At 37.8% G+C, this 19,568-nt stretch overlaps 1 protein-coding gene across 3 annotated transcripts in view; it reads left to right on the top strand.

Annotated features, from left to right (window-relative positions):
* Positions 1-19,568, top strand: part of USP9X (ubiquitin specific peptidase 9 X-linked) — a 162,668-nt gene that overhangs the window by 122,641 nt on the left and 20,459 nt on the right. For all 3 annotated transcript variants that reach the window (XM_045804058.2, XM_087859872.1, XM_045804057.2), the window contains exons 27-33: positions 5,246-5,354; positions 5,578-5,724; positions 6,522-6,668; positions 7,623-7,845; positions 10,389-10,609; positions 13,502-13,692; positions 18,810-18,983. In XM_045804058.2, the coding sequence (XP_045660014.1) occupies positions 5,246-5,354; positions 5,578-5,724; positions 6,522-6,668; positions 7,623-7,845; positions 10,389-10,609; positions 13,502-13,692; positions 18,810-18,983 (1,212 nt within the window). The remainder of the gene's footprint in view (positions 1-5,245; positions 5,355-5,577; positions 5,725-6,521; positions 6,669-7,622; positions 7,846-10,388; positions 10,610-13,501; positions 13,693-18,809; positions 18,984-19,568) is intronic.

Below are 19,568 nucleotides of genomic sequence, written 5' to 3'. Positions count from 1 at the left end.
TTTTTGGTTTGTTTGTTTCAAGAGAAATTGTTAATTCAGTATGAAATTCACAAGTCAGGGTTATGGTAAAAACTTCTGCATTTTATAATGAGAACAAAGAGCAACTATATAAAGCCCTTGTTTTCAATTCAGGATCATTTGATCAGTGACATAAACTTTGTCGGACTCCTTTTTGTGCAGGTCAGTCAGATTTGTAGAAAATGTTGGTTTCCATCCTCATGTCATTCTCATCCTGACCTTCATGGGGTAACACTTTAAACTGGAGCTCTGATTAGTGTCACTGTTACATGTAATTAATCTGTCTTACATATATTTTGTGAAAAGACAGAAAATGTTCACTTTGGTTTATTCTCTCAAATGCCATTCAGCAATGACAGAAATCACTGATGAAATTAATGTAAAGTCAAAATAAAGTTTGCTGAAATAAAACCTATCATAAAGCTTAAAAAAAAACCACGTACATTAATGGAATAGATATAACTTGCTCATTCCAGGGGATACTGTAAAGTGAATTAGTTGGGACTAATTTTAGAATTCCTTAGTAATTTCCTTGAAATTCAGAAAATCCTTTGACAGGACTCCTCCCCCCCATAAGACTGTGCTTGTTATCTCCTTGAGAAGACTTGATCATCATGAGATAACCCTGTATGTGAAGAAAAATAAACAGGTTAAGTGAGTCTGGTTCTGTTTAATAACACGTCGGGAGAAGGAGGAGAGGGGAGAAGGAGGAGAGGAAAGGTGATTATCCAAAAAGTTTTAGTGAAGTCAGACCCAGAGGTAGCAAATGTTTTATTCTGTATTGATTTTCAAATCTAAACTAAATTAGGAACTTGGTTTTACAGGTTTTCTGCCCTCTACCCTTTATGAAAATTCCCCCTTACGGGGAATTAGAACCATTTCCCTCCTCCTTTCCCTGAAATTTCACACAATGAAGTAAGTTCTATAGATAGTACTTTATCTAAATATGCCTCTGTTGCCTTGTCTTCAACAACAGAAGGGGTCTTCTAAGATCAAGATCATTTTGAGCTTTAGGTATCTTGATTTTCTTCTCTCGTACTGACCCTCACCTGCCTTTCAGGTTCAAAGGCCCTTATTTCCAATTTGTAAGAATTTGATAACAAACCTGAGTTGAACATAATTTGTTGGCATTACCTTTCTAAAATCTGAATCCCTAAACACATCCAGCCCCAGGGGTTTCAGATGCAGGATTGTGGTCCTGCATACATGGGGCTGCCCTTTAGCTATAGTTTATACTTGCATAATATTACTAACCAGTACACCTATGTATAGTGCATTTCCCATGTATGTTTTCTCCCTTAATTCTGTAGCAACTCAGAAGTAGACTGCTGCTGACGGAACTATGGCTAAAGTTATAGGACAGAGTCCTACCTCTTGAGTTCTAACTTTCTGCCACACAGTTATACTCTGTATAATTATAATACATGAGCAAATTAACGTGAGTCCTTACTGTGTGCTTGGCAATGAAAGTCCAAAGTCACATAAGATAGTTCTTGTCCTCAGGGTACTTTGAGAGAGAAATTAGTGTCATAAGAGGCAAAGTGCTCTAGGAATTAGAAGAGGAGGGGCACCTGGGAGGCTCAGATGGTTAAGGGTCTCCTTCGGCTCAGGTCATGATCCCAGGGTCCTGGCATCGAGTCCCGCATCGGGCTCCCTGCTCAGCAGGGAGCCTGCTTCTCCCTCTCCCTCTAATGCTTTTCCTGCTTGTGTTTTCTTGCTCTGTCAAATAAATAAATAAATAAAATCTTTACCCCCCCCCCCCAAAAAAGGAATAAGTTACTTTCTACCTGGAAAGAGCAGAAGTGAAGGTTCTGTGAAGAATGCAACATGTGAGCTCAGGTTTGGGTAAGACTTATATGTGCATACAAATGGAAGATAGGGGTTGGCGGTGCTCCCCCAAAATCTCAGTCCCCATTATGCTGTTTTTACTTCTGTATTGTTGGACTCCATACACTGTCCTCCTCCTCTATACTGCTTCTGCCTTTGTCTAAGCAGCCAGCATCCATTGCCCAGACAACTGCAGTATCTTTAATTTTCCCACCCCAGTGCTGCACCACTGAAGTATTACTCTCATCCTGTGACCACACTGCAGACAACGTGATCTTTGCCAAGCATGATCGTGTTGTTTACCTGGTAAAAAGTCTTTCTGTGCCTTCCCATTGCCTTTGAATTAGGGCTAAACATTTATGTTTGGTTTATAAACACTCCGCGGTTTGACCCTTTCTGCTGCTTGTAAGTTTCAACTTTAATGCCACATTTTCTTTCTTTTTTTTTTTTTTTAATGATTTTTTATTATATTATGTTAGTCACCATACAGTACATCCCTGGTTTCCGATGTAAAGCTCGATGATTCATTAGTTGCGTATAACACCCAGTTAATGCCACATTTTCTAGTAAGTTTTCTGGAAAGTTCCCAGACCTCTGTTCATATTAGATGAGGTCTGTTTCCACATCATAACACTCCTAAGTTTACTATAATCACTCACAATTGGATTTAAATTCCTTGAGGTGGCTGTATTTTTTTCCAGCCCCTTCTAGCGCCTGTTGCTGTTTAACTCCTTTATATTACCTACCTCTCATTGATGAAGACATTTGAGTTTGCCATCCCTGGTGTGTAGTGCTTTCAGAGAAAAGCTGAGTAGTCTGGTTTGATGTGTGAAAGAGGAGTACGGATAATACTGTAAACGAGATTAGTGGGACTCAGTTTACAGAAGGACTTTGATGCTGAGACCTAAGTAGTGCTCTATTTTAATATGGTAGGCAGTCTCAGTAAATAATTTAACAAGTACATATTATGTATCAGGCGCTATCCTAGCTACTTAGTGATATAGCAGTAAACAAAGCAGAATGTCAGCCTTCCTGGAGTCTACGAACTAAAGGAGATGGGTAGTGGGAAGGGGCAGCTGTGTGGGAAAATATATAGTATGTTAGTGATGAATGCTATGGAGAGAAATAAAGCAAGGAAGGTGATAAGGAGTCGTGGGGAGTCAATAGAGTTTGGTTTTATATAGAATAGAGAAGCCTTCCTAAGAAAGTGACCTTTAAACAAAGCTCTGAAAGAGGAAGGTAGTGATCCATGTAGATAATGGGGGAAGCATGTTTTAAGCAGAAGGCACAACAGATGTAAATGTCCCGAGGCAGGAACATGCCTGATGTGTTAAAGAACAGCAAGGAGACCAGTGTGGCTGGAGCAGTGAGTGAGGGATAGGCAGCTGTAGGAGATGAAGTCAGAAAGTTAACAGGTAGCTTGTTGGGATTTCATAGATCATTCTAACAACATGGATTTTTTTTTTTTTACCATGAGATGGGCATCCCATTGTAGGGTTTTGAAAAGCAGAGGAATGATGTGCTCTTAGTTACTAACATTTTGAGTTTATTCTGGTTGCTTTGTTGAGAATAAGTTCTAGATAATTGTCAGGAAAAACAGACTATTAATCCAAATAAAAGATGACAGTGGCTGGTATTAGAAGTGGTGAGAAAGGAGATTTTGAGTATGTCATAAAGGTACAGGCCACATGATTTGTTGATAGGCACGTGTTTCTTTGAAAACATTATAGAAGTCTGTATATATGAGGGAGATTTCATCAGGAAATGACAATTACTAGCTTTATAGATCCCTACTTTATTTGGGCTGCATACCTAAGTTTTAAAAAAGTAAACTAGGACAATGTGAATGACATACACCTTTGAAAATCTAATAAAAGTTACGGACTTTCTCCCCAGAAAACTTAGGTACTCCTGACTTCAATTTACTTGGGTTCCATAAAATTTAACCCACAAGGCTTCTGATTCTAAAGTCCTGGTTTTTATAAGACCACGTACGGGTTTCTAGAAACCTAGAAACATCCAAGAGGGAGGTTAGTACATGAAATGTATGCTGTGAAGTCCTTTACACTGAGCTATAAATTTGGTTCTAAGCTCTCTGTTGGCTAACACAAAGACAGAAACATGATAGTTTTCCGTGAAATGTAGTTTGCAGTGTCCATAAGATACACAGATGGTTAGCAGATACTTGCGTCTCCCCATATGTCAGGTGTTGTTCCAGGTATCAGAAACTCTGGCATCGGCAAAGCCCTGCCCTGAAAGAGCTTACTTTCTAATGGAGACAGACCACTATCTTAAAAAGAAACAGCATTTATGCATCTGGTAACTGAACTGATTCTTCACACCTGTTATATGTTGGTCACTATTCTAGGTTCTTGAGGCACAACAGTAAATAGGTGATGTCTCTATCCTCTACCCTCTTCGACGTTTGCTCTAGTGAGATCTATATAGTATATAATTTTTTTTAAAGGATACGTAATGATCAGGTAAAGTTCTCACTACTGGGATCAGAGACAAGTTCTTCCTGTGGGTCATGGTGGAATATTGTATAATACAGTGGTTTTCAATCTTTAGTGCACATTAAAGTCACCTGAAGGATTTATTTATTTGTTTATTTTTAAAAAGATTTTATTTATTTATTTATTTATTCGACAGAGATAGAGACAGCCAGCGAGAGAGGGAACACAAGCAGGGGGAGTGGGAGAGGAAGAAGCAGGCTCCTAGCGGAGGAGCCTGATGTGGGACTCGATCCCGTAACGCCGGGATCACGCCCTGAGCCGAAGGCAGACGCTTAACCGCTGTGCCACCCAGGCGCCCCACCTAAAGGATTTATTAAAACACAGGTTGCTGGGTAGCACCCCCAGTATTTCTGATTCAGCAGGTCCAGGAAGGGGCCTGATAATTTGCATTTTTAACGAGTTCGCAAGTGATACTAATGCTGCTGATCTGGGGACCATGCTTTGGGAACCACTACTGTAATAAAAGGGACATTGCAGCATCATCCTTACTGTAATTGCAACAGAATTCCTACAGAGTTGTTTGCTCCAAAGCACAATGGGTAAAAAATTTGTGGACAGCCCAAAAGATTTGTTAGGCTCACTGTAGGTATCTTGTATCCAGTAGAGCATTTCCAGCTTGTTCCAAGAGGGGGGTGTTACAGGGTATCCCTCAAACTCTTCTATGATGATTTGAGGTTATAGTTCTTGCCATACAGCCTAAGTTCATGTGTTCTAAGTTGCGGGCTTCCCGGGGCGTTACCTTGTATCCTTGTATTTTTACTTTTAATTCACCCTTATCCCACCCCACCCTACCCCCCAAAGAGAGACCCTTGTTGGAATCTCTTTTTTCTTTCTTTTTTACTTTGTGCAAATAATATGTTAAATGTGAAACATTTTTATTTCAGAACTGTTCGCCAGGTGGCACAGGAGCAGTTCTTTTTAATGTGCACCAGATGTTGCATGGGACACAGGCCTCTACTTTTCTTCATTACTCTGCTCTTTACCGTGTTGGGGGTGAGACATTTTTTAATATGCTTCTCAATGTGATTAATTCTTTAAACAAGGCATTCAGGAATTTATGGTTTTAGCTTATATTCAAGTTAGAACAGCCTATATTTGTTAAATAAATATTCATAACTTTCCATATTATTTTAGTCCTCTGTTAACTCTAGGGTTTTAAAAAGTGGCTTTTCAGCATGGACATGTGAATTCACATTACTCTTCTTGATTGTTTCAGAGCACAGCCAGAGAGAGAGCTAAGCATTCGGGCGACTACTTCACCCTCTTAAGACACCTTCTTAATTATGCTTACAATAGTAATATAAACATACCCAATGCTGAAGTTCTTCTCAATAATGAAATTGATTGGCTTAAGAGAATTAGGGTAAGTTACCTTTAATACTGTGTTTATTGTATCGATAGCATGTTTAATTCATTGATAGTTTGTAGTTTTGAGCATTTTGGTTAAGTGAAAAACACCAAAGAGTAATAAAAAGGACCAAAGAATATACTCCATGATGGTGGGTCTTAGTAACTTATGATTCACAGAATGAATGCAGAGCTAGTTTTGTAAAATACTTTGTTTTACTTGAAACTTGAAATACTAATTTTTCACCCTCTTCCATTTTAGAATCTTGGGCCTTTTTGCAAATTTTCATCTTCGAAAACGTTTGAATTGTTCTCATCAAAAATTAGTGTACATAGACTAGCACTTAACTCTTGATGTTAATACTGGATACTCTTTACTCAGAATTGTATGAGAATTTATTTCTAAATAGATTCGTAGCTTTTATAGCCCTCAGAAAGTTGTGAAGAGAACTTCATCATGCTTAGAAGGGAAAGCTTTGGCAAGAAACAGACTCTCTTAACTATAGAGAACAAACAGATGGTTACCAGAGGGGAGGTAGAGGGAGATGAGGGGTATAGGTGATGGGGATTAAGGAGGGCATTTGTCACAATGAGCACTGTGTGATGTATGGAAGTGTTGAATCACTATATTGTATACCTGAAACTAATGCTATACTGTATGATTGATTGATTTTAAAAAATAAATATAAATTTTAAAGAATGGAAAGGTTTAGGGGAATTACCTCATGTATGTCTAATTCTCTCATTGTGGCTCCTCTCTCCCTCCTACCTCCCTTCCATAAGTTAGGCATTTGTTATTTTTTTCTTTGGCAGGATGATGTTAAAAGAACAGGTGAAACCGGTGTTGAAGAGACGATCTTGGAAGGCCACCTTGGGGTAACAAAAGAATTACTGGCCTTTCAGACTCCTGAGAAAAAGTATCACATTGGTTGTGAAAAAGGAGGTGCTAATCTCATTAAAGTAAGTTTTGTCCGAAACTAGATATCGTGACCGGATAAATGTTTGTTACCAAATCTGTCTGGTTGGCTTATAATATCATGTCTTTGATGTATTATCTTGACTTTTTCTGTCTTCTGCTTTTTAAGAATCTTTATAGGGGTTACAGTAATTTTTTAAATACAGTTTGTAAATTTTGTATGTAAATAAAATATAAGGTACTATGTATTTAATAAAGTAAATACACGCTATTGAATTTTCTTATTTAGAAAATCTGAATTTTTCACTTTATTGGTCTATTTAAAACAAGACATGTTTGTGAGACTGCATCTTGTTTATCATATTTCTTTAATGACTTTCTTCACATGTGTGTCAACTCAGGGAAGCAAAAAGTATCATTTTAGTACATGTTATTTTTATTCAAAATTAGTTTGGTATACATACAATTAAAGGTGTAAACATAGGGCACCTAGGCGGCTCAGTCAGCTAAGCATCTGCCTTTGGCTTAGGTCATGATCGCAGGGTACCTGCTTCTCCCTCTCCCTCTGTCCCTTTTCCTTGCTTGTGCTCTCTCTCTCGCTCTGCTCTCTCTCTCTCTAATAAATAAAGTCTTTTAAAAAAATCATGGAGTAAACTTATTTAAAATGTTAAGTACTACAGTCAACTTGCTCTTGATACTTAATCAGAGAAATTTGGTATATTTGTTAGTTGGAGTAAATACTGTTTTGAAGTGGAATCTTTTTATTAGAAAATCCAAGTAAGTTTTCTCAAATACAATGGTATCTTTAATTCTGACAAGTAATTTAACATTATTTCCTCCCAAAAGACATTTCTTTCTTTCCTTAAAAAAGATAAATTTATATAGACACAACTTTTTGTGTTATACATATAAACATTATAGAAATATAACTATATAAATACATAACATTATATAACATATGTAATTGCTAATATGTAATCTTTTTTCAACTCTTGTAGGAATTAATTGATGATTTCATCTTTCCTGCATCCAATGTTTACCTGCAATATATGAGAAACGGAGAGCTGCCCGCTGAACAGGCAATTCCAGTCTGTAGCTCCCCAGCCACCATTAACGCTGGTTTTGAGTTACTTGTAGCATTAGCTGTTGGCTGCGTGAGGAATCTCAAACAGATAGTAGATTCTTTGACTGAAATGTATTATATTGGCACGGCAATAACTAGTAAGTATAGTAAAATACAGTGTTGTGATGACAGATAATTCTCTAATTTGTTCAAATTCTATTTTCCTATTTTTTTTTTTTTTTAGGAAACATCATCAACTCATGTTCTTCTTTGACCAACTAGTTAAACATGTGTAGGAAATGGATGTATAATTTAACACCATTACAAGCAAAGAGCCTTGATGTAGAAAAATTTTCAAGTGTTTGTTAAATGTCTCCTGTAAGGAGTTTGAGTTTTTAGCAAAATAAATTTCATCTCAGTCAAACCTGGAATAAAACCCAAACCATAGAGTAGTAAGTAGTCAAAATGAATGCCAGAGTTCAAATTTAAAACTCAAGTTGCATGCCTTGGAAAACCTTTCAGGCCCTCACTTAGAAGCTCTTTAATATTATTTTCATATGAGCTCAAAGAAAATCTGGTTTTAAAGATTAGAATGTGAGAAGATAACATTCTAATGCACTTCATGTCCTCAGTTAATGCTCACATGAAGCCCTTGAGGTAGACTGTAGGCTAAAAATTAGGGTGAGGGCAATATTAAATGACTGGAAATGCAGAAATAAGAAATTAAACACAAATAATTTAAGAGAAAACCAGTGTTTATCTACAAAGCTTAAGGACGTAGTTGGTTATAGTAAATCTTTAAAAACACATGAAAATATTTTTTGATATGTTGTATTTCAGAATATAAGGACATTTTAAGTAACATTTTAGGAGATTCCGATTAAACTGCTTAAGAGGTTAAACCATTAGCTATGTATTCTACCAAATCCATATATAGTAAGTTGGGGGTTTTGTTTTGTTTGAACTTTAAAGAAGAGTCTTTTGTTTGTTCAGGGTTGCTTTGTTTTGTTTTTAACAAATCCACACATTCATTTTATTTTCAATAAGCTTATACCCTCAAGGGATACGGTATCACACAGATTCCGTATCCCAGTGGCCTTAGCAGGAAGCTTGCTTTGGAATTTGGCATGAACCATGCCACTGCTTCCATGGGCATGGGTAACCTTTCCCCAGATTCATCCGATTTTGTTCAGTTTGCCACTAGGAGTGAGTGTGTTGTCCTTAGCTTTGTACATGGGAGCACATCTCTTGCCCACATAGAATTGTTTCATCTTGGGCAATCAACACCTTCAGTTTTAAGATGAGCTGTGTGCTCACTCTGGTTTTAGAGGACCCCACTGCTAGCCAACAGAAAGTGGCCTTGGACCACAGCCCTCCGGATATATTTGCTGTTTCAGAAGTTCTGTTCTGAGTATCCCTTCACAGGCTCGAAGAGGGCAGAAACAAAAAGGCTGCTTGTTTTTTAAATGGTACATTTCCATGGTAAAAATTTGAAGTACCAAAGAAGCTACATACTAAGAAGTATGTTTCCTGCCCATTTTAGTCTCGGCTCCCCTTTGATAGCTCTGTAACCATTATCGTCAGTTTGTGTCTGTCCTTCGAGCATCGCTGTATGGAAAATCCACATACGAAATCTTTTTTGGTTTAGTTTTTCTTGTTTTTAACCACAGATTGTCATATAGTATACACAGTGTCTTCACTTTGTTTTCCCCTTAATATATCGGCAGTTGTTCCCTATACGACATATACATATTTGCCTAATTCCATTTATTGGCTATATACTTTTCAATTCAGTATACTATAATTTATTTAACCAGTCCCATAGACAGTGATAATATTTACACTGTTTCCAGGTTTACACTAGGTAAAGGGAGACATGGTGATATACAATTCTCACAGAACTTTCAAATCCACTATTTCATTAGCTCCTCAAAATAACATTACAGTTATAGGCAGGCAAGTGTTACTCTTACTACATTAATTATGAAGGAAGCAAAAGCTTGACTGAAGGTGAAAAGAGTTGGTAAACAACAGAACCTGGCTATGAACCCGGGTGATCCTAGGATGCTTTAAAACTGAACAAGCTATATAATACGTTGGTTTATTTATATTAACATTACATGTCAGAATGAATTTGAAGACACTTTTAAAAACGTACAAAAGTAGAAAAAAATTAAAGTTCATAATGGCTAAACAGTAAAACTAAAAGTGAGCACATAGAGGGCGCCTGGGTGGCTCAGTGGGTTAAGCATCTGCCTTTTGCTCAGGTCATGATCCCAGAGTCCTGGGATCAAGCCCCACATTGGGCTCCCTGCTCCTCCTACTCCTTCTGTCCCTCTTGGTCCCCCACCCAACCCACTTGTACTCTGTGTCATAAAATCTTTAAAAAATAAAAATAATAAGGTGGGCACATAGAAATTAGCATTATACCATCTCAGGAGACTGCTTCTGACATTCTGTATAAGCAACACCAGGTGAAACACAGGTTTTCAAATGGTGGGGTAAGAATAAGAATCCCTGTCGTGGTGCAAGTTGCTGCATACCTTCAGTTTGTTGAGGGGGAAATGCATACTCAGTATACTGCTTCAGCTGGCTGGAAAAGTAGTGGAATTGTTGGTAATGTTAATTTATCAGCTTAATAGAGCTAAAAGTGGACAGAATGGTTGTGTTCGTGCTACAAGAGTCTTTTCCCTTCTCTCAGCTTGTGAAGCACTTACAGAGTGGGAATATCTGCCACCTGTTGGACCCCGCCCACCTAAAGGATTTGTGGGGCTGAAAAATGCTGGTGCTACTTGTTACATGAATTCTGTGATTCAGCAACTTTACATGATTCCCTCCATCAGGAACGGTATTCTTGCAATTGAAGGCACAGGTAGTGATGTAGATGATGATATGTCTGGGGATGAGAAGCAGGACAATGAGGTAAATTTTATTTAGCATTTCTGTTTTCTGTTTGAAATTCTGCTACCAGATACTGTCATTTTCTCTCACAGAATGTTGTACTTTCATTGGACTTGTTGATGTATATTTGAAAATAAAGCCGGAGTCTCCCAGCATGGATTGCTATATCTTGACATAATCTAGTGCTCACTAGCTACCAGACTTTTATACTACAGTTAATTTTCATGATGGTTTATGTGTTTTTAAAGCAGCAGTTCACATACTCAATTTTTGTGTGTGAACTGTTTAATATAATTTGGAGTTTGCATAATGATAAGGATCTTCATTTTTATAACAATTTAAATTATGTTTTCACTTTTCTACCTGATATATTAAAATATATCTCCACTAATTTATGCTAAGTTGTGTACTATGCCAGTTTCATTATCTGTGCTTGCTTTTAGGTTGCTTTTACATTTGCCCCAGATCATAGTTCTTCTTGCTTAGGTAACAGGCTTCTCTCTTCAAATGTCACATGGTCTTGTGACAAAATTTAGGTTCCCTACTGAGTATCCACTGCACAATAAGCTATGGAAAAGTTAGGTTGTAGTGGCGGATGAGATTTGACCTTACCATGGCACAGCTCTTTAAAGAAGAGAATATTGCAAGACTTAGTTGTGGTCATGTTTATATCCATCCTGTATTTCTTTTTATTTTATCTTTCCCTGTTCATGGTGTTGGTGAGAACTGCAGAGAGAAGCCAGAATGTGTTCTAATTGTAAATATCTTCAGCGGTTCTTTCCTCCTTCCCGCTCTTCAGTCACCACAGCTATTTGCTCTGAGGTAGTTTAATACTTAAAGGACTTCTGAAACATAGACTTGTCCCAATTCTTCCCCAGATCTACTGAAACGCATCATCCCAGGGATTAGGGTCTGAGCATGGTTTACTTTTTTAAAAAGCTAATAGTGGGAATGCTTACACCTATACCCAGTTAAGAATCACTCCTCCGAGTGGAAATTGAAATTCTAGTTCTGTAGCCCATCACATCTCTGGGATATTGAGGGTAAGCACAGGGAGAGATAACTAATTGTACTGGCAAGAAGTAAACAAGGCAGACAAAATACACAATTTCAAATAAGGTGAAAAACTTATTTCCATCTTTGCTCTTATGGTACCTTTGCTCTGTGTTGTCTAGGCATGCCACTGCACTTTAGGGTTTTTTTGGTTCTTTGCTTTTTGCCTGTGTTACTGTTTCCATCCCTGGACGGAAAGTTTCTCATGGACAGGAACTGGATATTCCCTGTTTCTATATCAAAGGTCCCTGGTACCACAGTTCTCTTTCCATCTCTACAAATTTGACTATTCTAGGTACCTCATTTAAGTGGAATCATATCATATTTGTCTTTTTGTGACTGGCTTATTTCACTCAACATAATTTTCTCAAGGTTTAGCCATGTTGTACCATGTGTCCGAAATTTCTTCCTTTTTAAGGCTGAATAATACTCCACTGTGTGGACAGACCACGTTTTGTTTTATTTATCTATCAGTGGACACTTGGGTTGCTTCAACCTTTTGGTGATTGTGAATAGTACTCCTATGAGTATTGGTGTACAGATCTCTCTTCAAGACCTTTCTTTCACTTCTTCTGGGCATATATCCAGAAATGGAATTTTGGATCATTTGATAATTCTGTTTTTAATTTTTTAAGGTCCACAATGGCTGCACCGTTTTGTATTTCTGCCAACAGTGCACAAGGGTTCCAGTTTCTTGGCACAAAAGGTTTTCATTTTCATGAGATCCAGTATGTCTCATTTTTCTTTTCTTAGCTGTGCCTTTGCTGACCTAGCCAATAAATTACCACCTAATCCAGTGTTGTGAGTTGTGACATTTTTACCCTATGTTTTAAGAATTTCATAATTTTAGCTCTTGCTTTCAGGTCTTTGATCTGTATTGAGTTAATTTTTGTATATAGTGTTAGGAAGGAGTCCAACTTTATTCTTTTGCATAAGGATATCTAGTTTTTCCAGCATTTTTTGAAGAGTACTACTCTTAATATGCATATTTTATTAACTGTTCATAGTTCTGAGCACCTCAGAATCCTCCCCAGAGCCACACATCCCCATGAGGAAACTGAAGCTCAGAAATGTGAAGTAGGGGGGCGCCTGGGTAGCGCAGTTGTTAAAGCGTCTGCCTTCGGCTCAGGGCGTGATCCCGGCGTACCAGGATCGAGTCCCACATCGGGCTCCTCCGCTGGGAGCCTGCTTCTTCCTCTCCCACTCCCCCTGCTGTGTTCCCTCTCTCGCTGGCTGTCTCTCTGTCACATAAATAAATAAAATCTTGAAAAAAAAAAAATGTGAAGTAGGGACGCCTGGGTGGCTCAGTCAACCGGTTAGGCGTCTGCCCTCAGCTCAGGTCATGATCCCAAGGTCCTGGGATCAAGTCTCACACCAGACTCTTTGCTCAGTTGGGAGTCTCCTTCTCCCTCTGCTTGTCTGTGTGCTCGCGAGCTCTCTCTCTCTCTTTCTCTCTCTCTCACATACACCAATCAATCAATATTTAAAAAAAAAAAAAAAGAAAAAGAAATGTGAAGTAGCTGACCTGCTCAAAGTTAGCCTGCTTCTCAGTGGCAGTGCCTGCACTGGGGTCCATTTCGGTCTGCGTGAAACACCACACCCTACTGTGCTGTGTTGCCTTTATTATCTGCCTTTCCAGTATACAGTCAGGATTATTCCTTTATGACAACTCTTCTGTGAAATGGTGAGGATAAACAGTTACGTTGTAAATTAAAATTTATAAATTGGAAGTTAAGTGCTTTGGAAATAAGAAATAGAAGTACAAGTGATTAATCATTTGTTCACTGACTGGTGTTTGTCTCAACATATTTTACTGTACTTTAAAATTGGATTAACTTACTAATATTTTTTCATTTCTAGAGCAATGTTGATCCCAGAGATGATGTATTTGGATATCCTCAACAATTTGAAGACAAACCAGCATTGAGTAAAACAGAAGATAGGAAAGAATATAATATTGGAGTTCTAAGGCACCTTCAAGTCATCTTTGGTCATTTAGCGGCTTCTCGACTACAGTACTATGTGCCCAGAGGATTTTGGAAACAGTTCAGGTAAACTATAGATAGACAGTAATAGGGATACTGCTTAAACCTTTATGAACATCTCCACACACTAATATTAAACTTATAAAATACGTGTTGGAGGGCACCTTTATGTTTAATATTTAAGCAGTAGTACAGTTGACCCTGAAGAACATGGGTTTGAATTGCACAGGTCCGCTTATATACGGAATTCCCCCCCCCCCATGAATACAGTAAAGTACTTTAAATGTATTTTTCTTTGCCCTGTGGTTTCTTAATAACATTTTCTTTTCCCCAGCTTACTTTCTTGTGAGAATACAATATATAATACATAAAACATATGAAATATGTGTTAATCGCTTGTTTATGTTGTAGGTAAGACTTCCAGTCAACAGTAGGCTCTTAGTAGTTAAGTTTTGGGGAGTCAGAAGTTATAGGCAGATTTTCTACTGCATGGGGTACAGCACCCCTCATTATACAGGAGTCAGCTGTAACAATCAAACTTGTTTTTCTCTCATTGTCTTCAAAGTCATAGGTAGAAAGTGTCATAGTTTAGAGAGGCAGCATTCTTTAGTCTCTTAAGATGTTAATAATTTTTTATTTTGGGGGCACCTGGGTGGCTCAGTCAGTTAAGCATCTGCCTTCAGCTCCAATCACAATCCCAGGGTCTGGGGATCCAGCCCTGCATTGGGCTCCCTGCTCAGTGGGGAGCCTGCTTCTCCCTCTGCTGCTCCCCTGCTTATGCTCTCTCGCTCTCTGTCAAGTAAATGAATAAAATCTTCTTAAAAAATAATAATTTTTTATTTTGAAAACTTCTCACATTCAGAGAAGTAGGAAGAACCATGTGAGCCCTTATGTATTCATCCCCCGGCCTCAGCAGTTGTCGACACACGCCCAGTCTTGTTTAATCTACATTCCCATCTACTTTCCAGATTGTTCTGAATCAAATCTCACACATTTTCATCTATAAATATTGCAGTATGTATCTCTAATGGCTTTTTTTTTTTAACATAGCCATGTTACTATTACTGTGTCTTTTAAAAATCCTTAATATCCTTGTCAGTGTTCAAATTTACTCCATTTTCTTACAGTTGTTTTTTACTATGTATTTTTTTGAAATTGGGATCCAGGTGAAGTCCATATACCTCAAATGTTGCTATGACTCTCTTCGGTTCTCATCATTTTTCACCCTTGCAGTTTGTTGGGAAAAAGAAGGTAGTTTACCCTGTGAAGTTCCCGACCATCTGGATTTTCTTGATAGGATCCCTGTGGTATTTTTGTATTTTTTATTTTCCTCAGTCTGCTGTGTTTCCTATAAATAAGGAGTGAGATCTAGAGACTTGATGAGATCAAGGTGTTTTCTTTTCTTTCTTTCTTTCTTTTTTTTTTTTTGAAATGATAGGCAGTGCTACTTTATAGACAGTAGTGCTTACATCAGTGAGGAGAGGTTACGTAACGTCTGTATCCCATGCTCACAGCCATTGATCATCATTGACTAGAGTATTTCATCGTTGTTACAAAATGGTAGTAGTCCCATTTTATCATTCTTGCATTTACTAGCTAGTAATAGATCTATCTGTGAAGGGATACTTTCCCTCACCAACAACTTTGCTATCCTAATGTACAATTTTCTAGGAAAGATGGGATACTTTTTTTTTTTCTTAATTAAAATTCTCAATTATATCTTGATTTTTTTTTTTTTACTTTATTTTACTTTTTTAAATCATTGCTTATTATGTGTCATGTACTGTACTAAAATACCACAGTACAACCACTTAACTCTCTTTACTGTGTATGAAAAAGGCTCTAGGGCCGCCTGGGCCTTCAGCTCAGGGCGTGATCCTGGCGTTCTGGGATCGAGCCACACATCAGGCTCCTCCGCTGGGAGCCTGCTTCTTCTTCTCCCGCTCCCCCTGCTTGTGTTCCCTCTCTCGTTGGCTGTCTCTATCTCTGTCAAATAAATAAATAAAATCTTAAAAAAAAAAAGAAAGAAAAGAAAAAGGCTCTAATCCTTCATAGGAGTGGGTTTTTAAATAATACTCCTTGGAATCTCTTCAAGGTCTCTCTGCATCACGTGAGAGCAGGGGAAGCAGAGGGTCACGTGACACTGCCACCCCGGGCTACCTTCCCTGCTTCTATCGGAGCAGCTTCCCTTTTCCCTACAAGGCTACTATTTAGATTTCTTTTGAAACCACTTCTTTATAGTATAATGGCTTTCCTGTGCCTCGCCATATAAACTCCTCTGATTCCCTGAACTAGGCTCCCTGCTTAATCCATAACTATTGGCTTGCATGTGCCACCCTCCTTCCCAGCTCTGCTTTTACTCTTTCTGTCCCATCACCTGGCACACCCCTCACCCTCCTCTCTGACTATTCCTGTTCTTTCTTTCCCATCTCTGCCATAGGCTTTTAGCATTTCTGTTCTTCCTCTTCCAAATTACTCTCACACTTTTTGTGTTTCTAGCTTAAAATTTGTCATTCAGCTAAAAATAGTTTTCTCTCTTACAATACATTTGCATTTTTGATTTCTAAATTACTTCCTATGCTAGTGGAGCTTCCAGTTTATCTAGACTGGCAGTTCTGGATGATTCTCACTTTAGACACCTAATATACTCCTGATACATGTGGATTAGTTAACCACACTCCCCAGCCAGTACCTAATGTTTTATTTGGAAAAACTTGAAACCAACAGAGAAGGTGACAAAGTAGAGTATAGTGATCACCTTTTATATTATACTCTAAACAGATTTAACAGTTATTAACATTTTGCCAAGCTTGCTTATATGTATACAGTTGGCCCTTGAATAGGTGGGCGTTTTGGGGGCATTGATTCCCCTCACAGTTTGAATATCCAGGTATAACTTTTGATGCCCTCGAAACTGAACAGCCTGCTGCTGTTGACTAGAAGCCTTACCGATAACATAAGCCTTACCAATAACATAAACATATGTCAGTTAGCATTTTGTATATGTATTATATGCATATATTTTATGTAAGAATATGTTGTTACAGTCAGGTAAACTGGAGAAAAGAAAATGTTATAAAAATCATAAGAGAAAGTACATTTACGGTACTGTACTGTATGGGGGGAAAATCCATGTATAAGTGGATCCACATAGTTCAAACCTGTGTTGTTCAAGTGTTAACTGTACTTGGGTTTTGATTCTTCTAAACCAGTTGATAGTAAGTTGTAAACATGGTCCTTCACCCCCCCACACCTACATGTGCTTCTCTGTGTATCTGCTAAGAATAAAGACACTTTCCTACTTACATATAATACCAGTATCACACTCGATGAAATTTAATGTTGATTTACTAGTGCCTAATATGGGGGCACCTGGCTGGCCCAGTCAGTAGAACATGCGACTCTTGATTTTGGGGTTGTGAGTTTGAGTCCCCGTGTTGGATGTAGACAATTTATCTACCTTTAAATATTTTTTAAGATATTTTTTATAAATAATAATGCCTAGGGGCGCCTGGGCGGCGCAGTCGTTAAGCATCTGCCTTCGGCTCAGGGCATGATCCTGGCGTTCTGGGATCAAGCCCCACATCAGGCTCCTCTGCTGGGAGCCTCCTTCTTCCTCTCCCACTCCCCTTGTTTGTGTTCCTTCTCTTGCTGGCTGTCTCTCTCTGTCAAATAAATAAATAAAATCTTAAAAAATAATAATGCCTAATACTCATCAGTGTATATTCTGATTTCCCCAAAAATACTCTTTGTAGCTTTTTTTTTTTTCAATCCCAGACTGGTATCCTGAAAGGAATCAAAAGAATTTTGTTGTTACCTCTTTAGTTTTCTTTAAAATAATCTCCCTAACTTGTCATGACTTGTATGGCACTGATGTTTTTTAAGAGTCGAGATTCGTTGTCTTGCAGAACGTCTCTCATTTTGATTTGTATGGTTATTTCCTCATGATTAGATTCAGGTTAAATGTTTTTGGCAAGAAAACCACAGTAGGTGGTGTTATGTGCTTCTTATTGCATTGCATTGGGAGATACATGGTATCAGTTTGTCTGATCATTGATGATAATTGGTGTCTTAACAGATCTGTTCATCTTTTCCATTTTGTAATTAATGGTTGACTAAATGGTCAAAAGTGTGGGGAATCGATCATAATTTGAAAATTAATAGAATGGATTGGTGTCATTTCCAGTAATGAAACAAGTTGATTTTAACAATAAGGACATGTTTTATTTTAAACTCACTGGATCAAATTTAAGTCGAAAATATAATTGGAGGGGCACCTGGATGGCTCAGTCGGTTAAGCATCTGACTCTTGATCTGAGCTCAGGTCTTGATCTCAGGGTTGTGAGTTCAAGCCCCACGTTGGTCTCCATCTTGGGCATGGAGCCTACTTAAAAAAACAAATTAAAAAATATCAGTATAATATAATACAATGAGATTATTTGCTACATAGAAAAAGTGTTACAAAAAATTGATCAGAAGACAATTCCTCTAGCATATTTAAAATACATTTGTCGTTATCTCTCACTTAGAATGCATTCACACTTCTATTCTCTATGTATGTCACTCTGTAAATACAAAATTAGATATTATTGATAGTTTCCAGAAGTGCCTAGGATTTTAGCAGTCCTCATTTTTGTAGTATATACAATCGATAGTTTATTTTCTCAAGATCGATTTGTCTAACTTAAGTCCTCAGATTACTCAAAAGAGATCAACTCTAAAACAAGTCAAAGCTTTCTCTTTTCACTTGGAAAAAGTAATTTAATTAAGAGTAAATAAATCTTGGAACTGTATCTATAACCTGAGTTTAAGCAACATGAGACAAAGAGTGATTATAACATCTACATACGAGTGAGATCCACCATATCGTGTCTTCATCTAGGTTGAAAATGCATGTGTGTACCAGGTTGCCTAAAGCAGTGCCAGTGCTGGAGCGGTAGTATCCTTCAAGCACACCAACAGTCTCATGGTGACTCATGGTGACTCTTCCCCACTGGAGCGCCACTTGCATTATTAGACTCACTTTCTCTCACACTGCACGCTATACATAAAGAGCGTTTACTTTTTTCTACTTCCTCATGCAGTTGAGGGGGGTGGGGATCTCAGTTTATGTATTCTCATTTGTTGTTGTATGGCTTTTTTTCCTGAGAAAACATTGTATTTTTTTTCTGTTCATTTCTTAGGCTTTGGGGTGAGCCTGTTAATCTGCGTGAACAGCATGATGCTTTAGAGTTTTTTAATTCATTGGTGGATAGTTTAGATGAAGCTTTGAAAGCCTTAGGACATCCAGCTATGCTAAGTAAAGTCTTAGGAGGTTCCTTTGCTGATCAGAAGATTTGCCAGGGCTGCCCACATAGGTAAGTGCTGACTGTATATTTAAAGTTGTACTGTTTATTTACTAACAAAAATAAAATATTTACTAGTAGTTATGTACAAAAGTGGAGTATGCCACAATTTATACCTGAGACTGGATGAATTATATACTGTGCATACCTTACTGTTGTGGGTTTGGGTTTTGTGTGTGGTGGTGGTGTGTTTGTGGAGGTTTTTGTTTTTCTGGTTTTGGGGGGTTTGGTTTGGTCAAATAATTTTTGGCTCCTTTTATGTGTGATAATTACTGGGGAAATCAAATGGCATTTTGCAAATATAGCTTACAGGTGTTACTCATAAATTTGCCCTTTATCTTAGAATTAAAGTAATTAAAACATAAGTACATTAAGCTTAGAAGATGACAGACATGGAATACAGTTTCCTTATATAAGTGAAATACTAATTTTTAGCATTGATTGTGGTCATTATCCTTAAAGTATGTTTTCAGCACAAAACAACAAGAGTTGACTGGACAAATTGTGTTTTTGACTTAAAAGGGAAATTGTTTGATTAAGGACTCAATAATAATAATAATTAAATGTCTATTAAAACTCACTACTAGTAGATAACAC

The sequence above is a fragment of the Ursus americanus genome, chromosome X (genome assembly GCF_024610735.1).
Source record: "Ursus americanus isolate L20-20 chromosome X, mUrsAme1.1.p, whole genome shotgun sequence".
Lineage (NCBI taxonomy): Eukaryota > Metazoa > Chordata > Mammalia > Carnivora > Ursidae > Ursus > Ursus americanus.
Note: the sequence above shows the minus strand (reverse complement) of the source record. Positions and strands in the feature narration are given on the sequence as shown.